At 37.0% G+C, this 13,543-nt stretch overlaps 2 protein-coding genes across 4 annotated transcripts in view; one reads left to right on the plus strand and one right to left on the minus strand.

Annotated features, from left to right (window-relative positions):
- Positions 1–6,145, plus strand: part of LOC145778163 (sperm-associated microtubule inner protein 10-like) — a 12,706-nt gene extending 6,561 nt beyond the window's left edge. Inside the window, exons 1-3 of one of the 3 annotated variants that reach the window (XM_082589605.1) lie at positions 3,264–3,407; positions 4,504–4,624; positions 5,489–6,145. In XM_082589605.1, coding sequence (XP_082445731.1) covers positions 4,520–4,624; positions 5,489–5,701 — 318 coding nt within the window. In that variant the 5' untranslated portion in view covers positions 3,264–3,407; positions 4,504–4,519 and the 3' untranslated portion in view covers positions 5,702–6,145. Of the gene's footprint in view, positions 1–3,263; positions 3,408–3,513; positions 3,635–4,503; positions 4,625–5,488 lie in introns of those variants that run through there. The other 2 variants (XM_082589614.1, XM_082589598.1) reach the window with 2 other exon arrangements.
- A 169-nt stretch (positions 6,146–6,314) lies between these two features.
- LOC145778137 (AP-1 complex subunit beta-1-like) overlaps positions 6,315–13,543 on the minus strand; it is a 59,051-nt gene continuing 51,822 nt past the window's right edge. The window contains exons 20-23 of the mRNA XM_082589564.1: positions 10,385–10,469; positions 9,940–10,038; positions 9,295–9,455; positions 6,315–7,436 (exon numbers count right to left, since the gene is read on the minus strand). Coding sequence (XP_082445690.1) covers positions 7,362–7,436; positions 9,295–9,455; positions 9,940–10,038; positions 10,385–10,469 — 420 coding nt within the window. The 3' untranslated portion in view covers positions 6,315–7,361. The remainder of the gene's footprint in view (positions 7,437–9,294; positions 9,456–9,939; positions 10,039–10,384; positions 10,470–13,543) is intronic.

The raw sequence follows: 13,543 nt of genomic DNA on the forward strand, positions 1-13,543 counted from the left end.
CCAATTTTGATTTGAAAGCCGTAACGCTTGTGTACATATCGTGAGCGAAGAGTTCTTTCCCTTGCAGCTTTGCATTCAGCTCATTCATATGTGTTAATATATCGACAGAAAAAGCAAAATCACAGAGCCAATCTCTGTCCTCCAGCTCAGGAAATTCATCAGCTTTCCCGATTGACTTCAAAAATGAGGTAATTGCCTCTTTAAGGTTCCAGACTCGTTTACATGCTTTACCCAAGCTTAACCAGCGCACATGAGAATGATAAAGCAAGTCCTGGTGATCAGAATCAATTTCCTCAAGAAACTTGATAAATTGGCGATGGTGAAGTCCTCTCCCTTTTATGTAGTTGATCAGTTTTACTACTGCCTTCACTACATGATTGAGCTGCAGTACAGATTTACACAGGGCTTCCTGATGGATAATGCAGTGCAAAAAAGTTATATCCACCCCAGCATTTTCCTCATTCATCTTATCTTGAAGTCTTTTTAGCAGTCCAACATTTTTTCCTGTCAAATTTGGTGATCCATCAGTGGTGACATTCGTAAGTTTGTTCCATGGTAATTTAAACCTGTCGATCACACTAGTGACTTTAAGAAAAAGGTCCTCTCCTCGAGTAGTCCCTTTTAACGACTCCATTGCTAAAAGTTCTTCTATTATCTCAAACTTGTCATTAATTCCTCTGACGAAAATCAAAAGCTGTGCCGTGTCTCTTACGTCATTACTTTCGTCCAGCGCTAACGAATAAAATACAAAAGAATCTGCTTTTCCTTTCAACTCGTTAGCTAAGTGCTCATCAATTTGTTCTATACGGCGAGTTACAGTTCTGCGTGATAAACTGATTTGTTCATATTTGCTTTTTGCATCTGGACACAAGAGACTTGCTGTCTCTACCATGCACTGCTTGATAAATTCTCCATCGGAAAATGGTTTGCTTGCTTGTGCTATTTTGAAAGCCAGTAAAAAACTTGCCTTGGTGATTGACTCAGAAACTGCACTCTGCTGAAAAAGAGTGCTTTGCTGAATCCGAAAATTTGCCACTAATCTCTGAGAAACGTCCTTTCTTTGCTGAGTTGACAGGCTGCTATGATGGTTTGCATGATTGGTGTCAAAATGGCGGCGGATGTTGTATTCTTTCAAAACAGCAACGTTTTTTTGGCAAATAAGGCATACCGCAGTTGATCCCACTTCGGTAAAAAAGTATTTCGTCGTCCACTCCTTTTTGAACACTCTGCGCTCACTATCGACTTTACGCTTCTTCGCTGCACTCATTTTAACAATATAATTTATTAACAACTTAGCAATGTCTATTTCGCTTAGCATTCCACACTGACGAAACTGTTGATAAAAACACTAAACTAAGAAATATGGTACATTACTGGTTAAATTGACTAATAAAACTTTCTGTTTTTAGTGAACCTCCCAGCAAACTGTCCACTTGAAGCGGTTGACTGTCTCTTATCTATAGTCTCGTTCTGTTGCTCAACACAACAAACAGTTTACCAGAGGCTGGTAAACTGTTTGTTGTGTTGAGCAACAGAACGAGACATTACTGGTTAAAAGCAGAAAGCACTGTTGCGTCAAGCGACGCACAAATGTACCTGTGACATCATAATGCTCTACATTCTACATTGTATCGCTATTTAGAGACAAGAGGTATCTAATCCTCCTATTGAAACTTCACAATAATAAAACTTGCAACATGTCGATAACATCCGGCGGGCCAGAATACAAGAGCCGGCGGGCCGGATTTGGCCCGCGGGCCGTAGTTTGCCCATGTCTGCCCTAGCCCCACAAATGTCTGGAAAACAGTTTCATGCCAGTGATCCAAAGCTGAATACAGCAGCTTTTTACCAACGAGTTGAATCAAGATTTCAAAGAAATTTCTCCAATTCAAGAATAAAGATAATAATCAACATGCATAGCCGTACGAGACCAAACCATTTTGGGGGGGCAGAACGTAAATTTGCCCAAATGTGCACGCTTTTATAGAAATTGCCCAAATGTTATGTATGCGGTGCATGATAACAGTAAAAAAGTAACATAACAAGATCACCAGCAGTGGCGTAGCCCAGTAGCGTAGCCCAGGAATTTTTAAAGGGGGGGTTTTGACGGCCCAACGGCGGGGGGTCTGGGGGGCCTCCCCCATAAAATTTTGAAAAATTACTTTGAATTTGGTGCATTCTGAGAACATTTTCAACAAAAATGTAGTTACGAATATTCCTGTAAAATGGTGGTGTCTGGTGGCATAGCAAAAGGATAAGATCATGTTTTCTTCGGCATTTTTCGGAAATCAAGCTAAGTCTCTACAGTATGTTTTCTTGTTGCTAATTCCTGGCTGAGATGTTTGGTATTGGCAAAACTTGCTCTTTTAATGCAATTTTGTTTAAAATTAAGCAATTTTTTTTAGACTGAAAGCATCATTCTCAATATCGTGACGTCACACGCGTGCCAAAGGGGGGTTTGCAACCCCCAAAACCCCCCCCCCCCTTGGCTACGCCACTGGCGTAGCCAGGAATTTTGAAAGGGGGGGTTTTTGACGGCTTGTTTCGCTTATGGCGATAGCCAGCAGCAGGAGGCTCCCCCAGAAAATTTTGAAAAATTACTTTGAATTTGGTGCATTCTGAGAGTATTTTCAACTAAAATGTGTGTATGAATATTCCTGTAAAATGGTGCTGTCCGGTGGCATAGCAAAAGGATAAGATCATGTTTTCTTTGACATTTTTCGGAAATAAAGCTACAATTCTCTATGTTTTCTTGTTGCTGATTCCTGGTTGAGATATTTGAATGTTTGGTAATGGCAAAACTCGCTCTTTGCAACACCCACCCCCCTTCCCCCCTGGCTAGTGGCTACGCCACTGATCACCAGCTAGCTAGAATTTCTTACCAAAGTAATCAAGATAGAACAACTGAATTCATCTTTGAAGATACCTTGCTTGTGCATTGCTCGATGCTTCTGCACTTTGGCATGGTAAGTAGGAGTAACAAATATTGTTTTACACACCACAAATAATAAACAACGCCACTTAAATATTCAGTTGTGATGTCATAACAGATTCAGAAAAATAAACATTGCAGGATATCGGCTCAGGGTGACCATGCGGATTCAGAAAAAAGTACATAACAATAGAGAAATTATAATTAAATGTAATAAAACACAGACATACTACTTCTGTTCAAATAAACTTTGTTCAATCAATTAAAGTAGTTTTGATGATACGAATTTTAGTACAAAAAAAGGTCTGGCAGCACTACTTCTAAAAATAAGTGAGGCTAGGTGAGGCTGAAATGAAGTGAGGCTTCTAAAAATATAAAGAGGCTGGGTAATTTGATGACAAAAATAACTAATATATTATTCTAAGTTTGCATACAGACGGTGACGTAGGATTCAAAGAACCCAATTAGCCTAACAGTACGTATTTACATTGATTCAATGTCTGAATATTGAATAATATTCAATCATCGGATTTGCAGAAGGCGTCGTTGGATTTTCAAAAAATTGCCGAATAGGGAACTCGCCGAAAAAGGCTCTCGCCGAAGAAGGCTCTCGCCGAATAGGGAACTCGCCGAATAGTAGCAGAACCTTTTATAAAAGTAACCAAACAAAGCTAAGCAACACCTTAACATTACTTTTAACAGGTAACTTATAACATGTTTTTGTTAAATGTTGTGGTGTTGCTTAGCTATGTCCGTTAATGGTTGAAAAAGTACTGTGACCTCTCCACCCGAATTGTTTTATAAAAGTAGGCTATTCACCAGATTTATATAAATTCATATTTTGTAGTTGCCCAAATCAAGATAATGCATTTATGGATATTATGAAAAAATTAAAGACTTGTAAATTTTAATGCCGAGGCAACTGCATCATGCCAATTTGGGCAGTTTTATAAATAGACTATGATCAGATAATTTCATATTTTTTTGTTACCCAAATCTAAACGATACAGTTATGTAAACGGGAAACATTAATGAATTTGTTCATTTTGGGGAAACCGCCTCACGCTAATTTGGGCAGTTGCATAAACAGACTAAACAGTTTCATCAGATAATTCCATGTTTTCAGCTCCCCAAATCAACACGATGCATTTGTGAAAATTAACCAAATTAGCTATATAGCAAATTTTGCGTTTTGATTTGGGCAGTTTCACAAAAGTATTTATTTTGGTGGCTGCCCAAATTGGCATGATGCAGTTAGTTAAATGCATTTCGTACTACAGGTTGATCACCATGCAATACAATAGGCCTACAGCAATACGGGTGTGCCAAATGAAAATTTTGTGGCACATTTCTTGTGTAAATAAGAGGCTGTAGGCTACTTAGTTTGTTAGGTAAAAGATATTAATTTATAGTTTTTCTTAATTCAAGCAATTTTGTAGCTATTTATATAGCAATTTTTGCCCTAATAATTTCAAGATTTTGCCCAAATTCGCGACGTTTTGAAACAACAGGGGGGGGCGGCTGCCCCCCTGGCTCGTACGGCTATGTCAACATGTAAATATTTTTTGCAGAAGTCAGAGCAAGCTGATGCACAAACATACTCCCACATTTTCAAGGCTGCATCCGATGATACCAAGACTTTACGTGCCGGAGTGGAAAACTGACATGAAAAATCGCTCACGTCTAATTCAGGCAAGAATTGACATAGCCTAGCCTACGCAACTGCAAGTGACAGAGTTTCGTGCATCTGTAGTTAGTCGCAAATAAAACAGCATACCGATCATAAGCGACTTTAGATTCACTTTTTTTCTTTCAAATGTTTGGGTCAAAAAGTTTGGCTTTGCAGAAATAAAACTGCTCAAGCAATGAAGCATCGCTCTATATTTGTGAACTCCAAACCCTCCTACAGGATAAACAAAAGATAGCCGAATAAGCAATAATTCGATTAAAAAGTTTGTTAGTATTTTCACTTGTAAGCGCACTCACGCAAAAAAAAATTTAAACAAGTTTGCTAAATTGGGTGTAGAATTTCGGAACATGTATAGAAAGACATTGCTCAACCGCTTTTTGATGCATCGGCATGAGGTCCGGTGTAATAGCTCAAATTTTGAGGCCGCAAAATTATTTTTTGTGCAAAAGCGACACTCTTTAAATATTGTGAAATTGTATCAATGCATCCACGGTTGATACAACCAATCATCTGTCACATATTTAAATCGCCTTTGAGAGTTCGTTTTTTACCATAAAATCTCGCTTGAAAGTTTGCTTTCTTATATCAGACAATAGCAGCAGTAGCCTAAATAGGCTATCTTTAGAATTAAATAACTTTTAAAATAACGGCTCCAACTCGCTTAAGTTTTTTAAATTTCCAAATTGAACGCTTCATATCAGCAGTTGCAGAGGTCAGGTTGCCTCCAACTAAAGATTCAACCACTCATTACCGAGTTCTGTAAATGAAAGGTTGTCCTTTTAATTGCATCCAAAGTAAGCTAATTCTTTAAAGAAATTTAATCACATTTTGTTTTTGACAAAGTCCATGTGTTGTTTTATTTTCAGAATGCAAAGCTTGCTGGGATTTACGCAGGACCTCACGATGAAAGTCTTTTCCTGGAGAAGCGTGAACGTCTTTCCAATGGCGAGAAACGCGACTATGTCGAATCCAAAACTACGCAGTCTGACAGGAAAACTTTGCTGCGTCCTCCATTCCACTCTCATTTGTCGAAATATCAAAGCGAATTGATGTACCGAAGAGATCCGTGGGAAGAATGAAATAAAACGAAGAAGATAAAAAAATTTATAAGATTGTTAGTGAAGTTTTGTGTTTCAGGACTGTCTCCAAATTTCAATCGTATTTTCATCTACGTGGAATATTTACTGGCGTCCAAACATAACGCAAAGTGTAGACTGATCTTCAATAAGGTTATTATTTTTGGGAGGCTGTTCATACGACACCTCATAAAGGGGTGTCACAAACGCCCCACAGAGTGAGGAAGCACAAAATATGGCCTCACATAATTTTTCTACCGCCCCTTTTCGTTTTGCGATATAAGCAACCACTTTTTTTAAATGTTTTACATAGCCTAGCATGAGTTTGAAGCATTGCGTTGAAGCGATTTAAAGTTGCAATGTAACCTAGGCAATTTCGAGGTAGACTAAGCCTACGAAGACGGTGATGGTTTTTGTATTTCCTCAATACAATACAATCAAGCACGATCTTTTTAAGTCAGAATTGCCGTTTTTAAAAATGCAAAAAAATTATCGTAAATGACTGGATTTTTTTAAAACAAACTAAAAAATGACTGACACTGATAAATGTGGTTGTTTACCGTCAGCAACAAAGTATTGTTGTTCTCTCACACTAATAAAGTGCAGTCTAGCTTCACTTACAACTTAGGGCATTGCTAGCAAAAATTGTTTTTTGGAGGGGCAAATAAGTGTTATTGCACAATGCACATGTCAATGAGCCCTACAACGAGTCGCCAAAGGTACCTTAATATTGCTCATTTTGAGAGTACTTTCAGCCTAACTCAATAGTAAAACTCTGTTAAATGATGCTGTAGTAACAGAAGGTAAATTGTTTACTTGAAATATTTCAGAGGGAAACAATTGCCCTTTGGCAGCCACCCTAGCCCTTTGTAAAAACAGAGTTGCAAAACTACGTCTTCTTCAAGGATTACACTCACTGACAAAATACAATATTTTCACAAGTGATGTGATTACACACAAATCTTGTATTCTATAAATGTTGTGATAGCCGCATGTAGACTGCGATAGACGAACTTACAACAATATTCGATTAACTGCAAGCTAAGAATGTCGTTGAAACGTTAACTTGCAATGAATGAAACAAGATGAAATTATAACGAAATGCAATAAATTGGCGGCATATGTAACATATTTGGGACAAAAAAAACATAGTTTAGCAAGTAAATCTCGGCATTTTGCATAAAAACTATTATAAAATGTTAAAATAAGTATGATTAATAGTATCCATTTAGTTCCATGTACATCTTTTATTCCAATAAATGTTTGTTCATGAAAAACATCAAAATATTACCTGTTTCCAACCATGAACCATTTATCATAAATTGCACTGTAAAGATATACAAAGTGGGTGAATACGAGAAAACACGACGGTGAGTTAAGTGTAAATAGAAACAAATAAATTCACGCTTTAATATTTCAAACAGGCATTAAAACCCCCTTTTTTAAATTGAAACATTTCATCACATGTGAACCAAAAAACTGTTTCAAATGATACACTGGGAATATCAAGCCACATATGTGCAGCGTTTTCATGAGTGATCCAAATTTCTTGAATTGTTTTCCAACAAGTAGATCACAATGCGACGATGACATGGAAAATCGAAATGAAAATTGAATCGAGTTGGCAAAGCTGAGAAATCCACGACAATGCATCAGCGGTCGCTCAATTTCGAACAATGGCGTCGATTGCAGAGTGTACAAGCGGAGTTACCACCACCTGGCGGCATTTATATGCCACCTGAAAATACACAAGATGTCGTAAGAGTCCTGAATACGGAATAGCATGAAACCAAGTTTTTCTGTGGATGGAAAAGAAGCCGATCTTTCAGCTCACTTTCAAGTACAGCTTCATTGCCTTGCGAAGTAACAACTGTGTCCTCTCGGTGGCGATAGCGGAACCAGGGAAGGCCTTTTGCTCCCCCACCCCCAAAAAAACGGGAAAAAGTACATTTATTCCCCGTTTTTTTCAACATTTTCCCGCTCACTCAAGCGCATTAAATTACTCGTAACAAGTGGCAAAGGCGGCATAGGGTACGCGTGCTGTCAGCAATGAATACATTTTTTGTGAGTCTCGACTGAAAAAGCAAAGCAATATTCCGAAATAAACACAGTTCACTAGTCTAGATGACAATTAAATGAACCTACTCCAGTGTGTACAAAAGTATGAAGCTAAATGAGCCTTGTATTGTATATATTATAAGGGCATATAGAGCCAACTCGGACGAATTTTCGAAATTTTATTGAAAGACTGTGACTGCAAAACACCGCAACTTTTCGTCTAAAATATATTAAAATCCTTTTGTGGTTATGACAATATGATTTTAGACTTGACTACAATTTTAAGCCAAATCTTATAATTCAATCTTTTATAAAAAAATAAATAAAAAATAACTTGACTGATTTGATTAAGAACGCAAAGTATGCATTTTAGGTAAAAAAAAAACAAAAAAAAAAACATTAAGGCTCACAAAATATTCAAAAATCGAGCAAAACAAGGTAAAAAACGTTTCAACAGTTGCTGGGGGGCAAACTCCCCCAAGGTTCTTAACAAAAAATTTCCTTCTATAGACTTAAAATTTTATGAAAAAAATAGGTAGAATACTTTAACATATTAACGTCCACTTTATAGAGTACAAGTCAATTCAAAGAGAAACAAGAATTTATTTGTTAAACTTCCATGTTAGATCAACTACAGCATAAATAGTTTTCAAAGTTTTTCTGGTCCAGCTTGAAATTATCTTGTTGCAGATCGCGATTTCGGGTATTAAACCCTCTTCAGTACAACTTCATAAACAGTATAGTACGGTACAGTAAAATTTGCAGCAGTTCACTTTAGAAAGTAACAAAATTGTTATATGGTTGCCAAGAAACGAATTAGTCTGCGAAATTAGTCTACGAGCAGTAATAATGACAATTTTTATGTAAATTATGAAGGTAATTGGATCATACAATGTTCAAAGAAAATACATTAAAAGCATTCCGGGAAGTATTTAAATTCTAACAATAAAATGGGGGTCAGTCAAGCTGACATACACCCAAATTTGGGACCAGTCAAGCCGGCCTCCTATAGAATGATTCGAGCGAGCCGGATGCAAGATACTTCAATTCACTAATTAAAAAGGGGTTTGACACATTTAACCTTAAATTTTTAAAATTTTATGTTGTCCATTTTCTCATACAATTTTGCTTTGTTAAAACTCTAGTGCCCCCCAAATTTGTTTACAATCTGCCACTACTCAAAGGATTTGGAACTGACGTCTTTTCGAGCGTTGGACAAACGCTCTCACTGCTTAGTCACGTGACTGGTGCCAACCATGACATGCGATTGCGTTTTATGTAAGACTGCGTCAATAATGACTAAAAGAAATTGTGAAAGATATAAAAAAAATGCTTTAAAATTCATAAAAAGCTGAAGAGTACCTAGACTATAAAATAAATGTAAGAAGATTAGCCTAAAATGACACATTTAATTTTTTATTTGATTTATCACACACAGTGGCACTCGAGTTGGCCTTGCAGTAGTTCAGTGTTTTTTTCAGCTCGGATTAATGACGACATGACAATATTTTACATTGGACACAAACAAATATATTTACCGAATATCTGACAATAGGAGTTCCAGGCGTGACTTTAAGTTCCATGAGAATCCACATCTCTCTCGGAAGCTGCAGCGATAGATAAACCATTTCTTTTCCTTCCACTGTACGCTTGGCAATCATAAACACATTGTTGGTATGCAACTTTTCCAAGATGGCGTCTGAAATGCAGCAAACATATAAAAAAAACTACTTGATCAACTTAGCGATGGTAGATGTAGAACAATGATACATTGTTCTCCGTATACACAAAACACGTGGGTAACATTCCAAAGCTGTGCCATATTATTGACAAAAACGCGATAAAACTTTCCCGAACCGCCTTTTTTTCATGGTGACCAAACGGATAACACAATGCCTTTAGAAATCGCTGATAAAATCAAAATACCCACAATAAACATTGTTAACTTCTCAACAAACATATTTCAATTCGTTGTCTTAATATTCCCATGCGATGCCAATCTGGCCTACTTGTAAAAGCCGTGCAATCGTGTTCATGCAGACCAGGGGCGGGCAAGTGTGTTCGAGGACGGGCCTCATCAGGATTTCTAATTATGACAACAACTCCCAGATTTGCCACACAAAATTCGATATAAAAGCAAAGCATTCTGTAAGTTATCAACAGTAAACAGTTCTAGAACCAACCTGTTGTCACTCCAGGCATCAGCCCCAGGTTGTCAAAAGTAAAAGATTTCTCGTTGGCTTCTGGAATGTCTTTCCAAGTTGAGAGGAAGATTTTTCGATCTGACAAAAAACAATAAATAATGATTTAAATCAAAACAAAATTTAACGTTGGACAATCTTATCGCAATCGAAGTTGATGAAAACATAAAAGTAATTCAGTTGATTGCTTCGCTTGACGTTTTTGTACACAGAACCAACATAAACGTGGCATGCGAAGATAACGTTTCTCCAATTGTCAAGTACGAGTCACCAGATATTGATCACCATCACTTAATTTAAGCTTTATTGTCCGCAATGGATTATTTTATCCCATTTCGCAAAAACAAATAAAAATTCCCGTTAATGGGATTAGCCGTAATGGGTTCAACCTAAAGACGATGGTTCATTTTTCTCAAACATAACTTACCCATCTCGCCTTCCTCGAGGAACATTATATGCAGTGGGATCAAAGTAGAAAAATACATTACGTCAATGTTGTTTTTGATTGCCACCTGTAATAAGATTAACAGAAAAATAATCCGTCGTAAAACAAACAGTGTCTGTCCGATAAATAACCTTAAGAAAAATACTTTTTCGACAGTTCGTGTTGAACGGCAAACACAATGAGATGGACTCTGCCTGGCTGCAGATATGAGATTGAAGGGTAATTCCAAGAAGATCGGATTGGAATGATTCCGCATGGAGTTGTTTTCTTGCCTCGAAAACACACACAGTCACACAAGTTGGATTTTTATCATTTAACGTGGTTCAAGAATAACTCGCATATCGCTTAACTACAGTCAATAAATAAATAATCATGACGTGGACATCTTGCATGCCGCAGGGGTTTTGCATTGTGATAAACACACAGCATGAACAATATTTATACTAAATACATCACAAAAGAATTACAGTATAAGAGCAAATGAAACAAGTAAAACAATTTAAACAGCATGTGAAGCATCAGCATTCCTTATAAGGGGGTAGGCGTGGACCGCTATTTCCACTACGGAATATAGCTCTTTTAGTTTTTCAAAAACTACTTATGTTTGAAGCATTCGAAACCGCAGTGCAATGACGGCAAAGTATCCAGTGGCCACCAACTAGGTGGTAAAAAAGAACTTTTCCAAAGTTCTGAATTAAATTGATCGATGCATAAAAATTGTTCGGTAAAAAGTAATATTTAGAACAATTAAGGTTAAAGCTTTGAAACGAAGCTTGTTTGTTTGCATCATAAAATCGTCATCATCGGCCTTGCCTGAATAAATAAGGCATCGGCTACCGGGATTCTCCGCAACGATCGATCGTCCATTGTTCTTATTAAATTTAAAAAATTCTGGTTTGTACATGTTAAAAGATTATTAAAATCTTCCAAACGTGGACGCCCCCGGTACCTCTGACCAGGAAGCCGCCCCATCATTACAGAGTGCTCAATTCCGTGCTTACGATAGACGTGCCCGATGAATGTCATTTGCCGTTTTGTAACAGTTTTAATGAGGACGCCAGGAGTACACCCAGAGCGTCTCCACATTTCTTCATTGGTGATCTCATCAATCCAGTTAATTCCCATCATTCTCCGTATAAATCAAATATCAAAATAGCATCAAGAAAAAAAAAGTTACGTTTAGATGCAAAAGATGATGAATTCTGGCTTATGGATTCTGTGTGACAATACACCAGCGCCAAGCTGATGAAGAGGTGAAACCAGACAGAATGCGCTTCGTGTCAAACTAAATACAAGTGGCCGCACATGGGCGCATTAACGCCGAAAAAAAAAACAATAAAATTATTCACTTCACTTCGGGGCGCTGTTACAATTAAAAAAAATCATAATAAAACGAATATTTTATGATACCTTTCCTTTTAAATACAATATCACCAAGGTAACAACAATACGAAAAATACTTTGACTCATGTTGAATCATTTATTTTTGAAGTTGCTGGAAAACATCAATCTTGCATAACTATTGAGGATTAAACTGTTGACGCAACTGCGGTTTCCAAAGGTGAAGAGTGGACACTGGACAGTCTGAAGATTCAGTTTGCATTCGATGTCAAAGTAACGTAGATAAGTCAGGGTCAGAGTCAGGTTCCAGACAGAAAAATCTGTCATTTTTACATTGATTCAACGTCTGCAGACGTTGAACCATGATAAAAATGACCAATTTTCCAGTCTGGAGTGTTATCAAGTTGTTGCGGAGCAGAAGAATAAGATGATAGGCCTATCTAAGAAGAACAAGTGATGAAAGAAAACAAGAAACTAATTTCAATAAACAGTACAAAGAAACTATTCCATGAGCTATAAAAGAAAAAAAAACTCATACATAATTGTCAGCGATATCTGTAGAAACCTGGGCACTGACAAAACAAGTCAAAGAATTTTAACGGACATCAAATTTCATTGCGCTTTGACAAAATTACCGTTCATAGAGAAAACGTTTTTTCTAAAGCCAGCACTAACCAAATGTGAATCAACATTACATACACAAAGTGTATTTCTGCAATAAACACTTCTAAATTTCCAACAATACTTTTGACCTGGTGAAGACTTAAGCAACGGATGCTGCTCAAATGTAATTAAATCATATTAACATAGGCAAAAACGTTTTTTGGGCAAAAGACTCGAAATTTTCGAAAAACACACTTTAATTTGCCAAATAGCCAAAAACACATTTCCATACAAGAATGCGCGACAACCGCTGTTTGCAAAACATGCGTAATCAGTGATCAAGAAACAATGAAAAGAATGTAAATACCAAGCCAAACTTCAGAAGTTGTCAACATAGTCACGTCAGTGGTATAAACCTCGCATGAACTCAAGACGCACTGATCTTGCTCATAAACCAGCACTTCAAATGGTGGTCAGTTTTATGTGATGATTTGGTTTGGTGTGCACTGTGCAGTGATGGCTTGAAGATGTCGTGTCGTGGTTTTGAGATTAATAAAACTTAGACTAGGAAACATTTGGCAACTTTGAAATTGAACACGTTTTCTTAAAATTTCTACATCTTCATTAAAACATAAACCTCTAGATTAGAAGCTAACAAAATTAGCTATTAAGATTTCTTCTGGAGATGACAATTTAAAACGATAATGATCTAAAACAAAAGAAAGGGTTTCAACGCATTTGTTATCCCACTACTCATCATGTACAGCGACGATACCATAGCTATTACCTGCCGCTAATGTTAATACAGATTAAAACATGAGAAAAACAGGCAAAGTGAACAGAGAGCGGATATGAAATCGATTCGAGATTGAAAAAGTCTCTGTTTATTGGAATGGTTGCCATCGTAAGTCCAAATAGAAACCTCGTGCCTGCAGTTGCATGATGCTTTTGTAAGGCTTTCTCTATAACTTACAAACTTTCCATTGGAAACACATTCAAAACAATACATTCTTTTTGCATGTGCATGCATCTACGTGTAGTAAGATTTCTTGTATACTGACTGAGTGATTGATTTTGTTTCAAATTTAGAAACAATTTGAAAACAACAGATACAACAGACATACTTGTCCTATCATGCTCTAAGTTACCATCTTAAGAATACAAGTAAAAATACGATAATTTAAATCACGTATTTTT

The sequence above is a fragment of the Aplidium turbinatum genome, chromosome 1, assembly GCF_918807975.1.
Source record: "Aplidium turbinatum chromosome 1, kaAplTurb1.1, whole genome shotgun sequence".
Classification (NCBI taxonomy): Eukaryota; Metazoa; Chordata; class Ascidiacea; order Aplousobranchia; family Polyclinidae; genus Aplidium; species Aplidium turbinatum.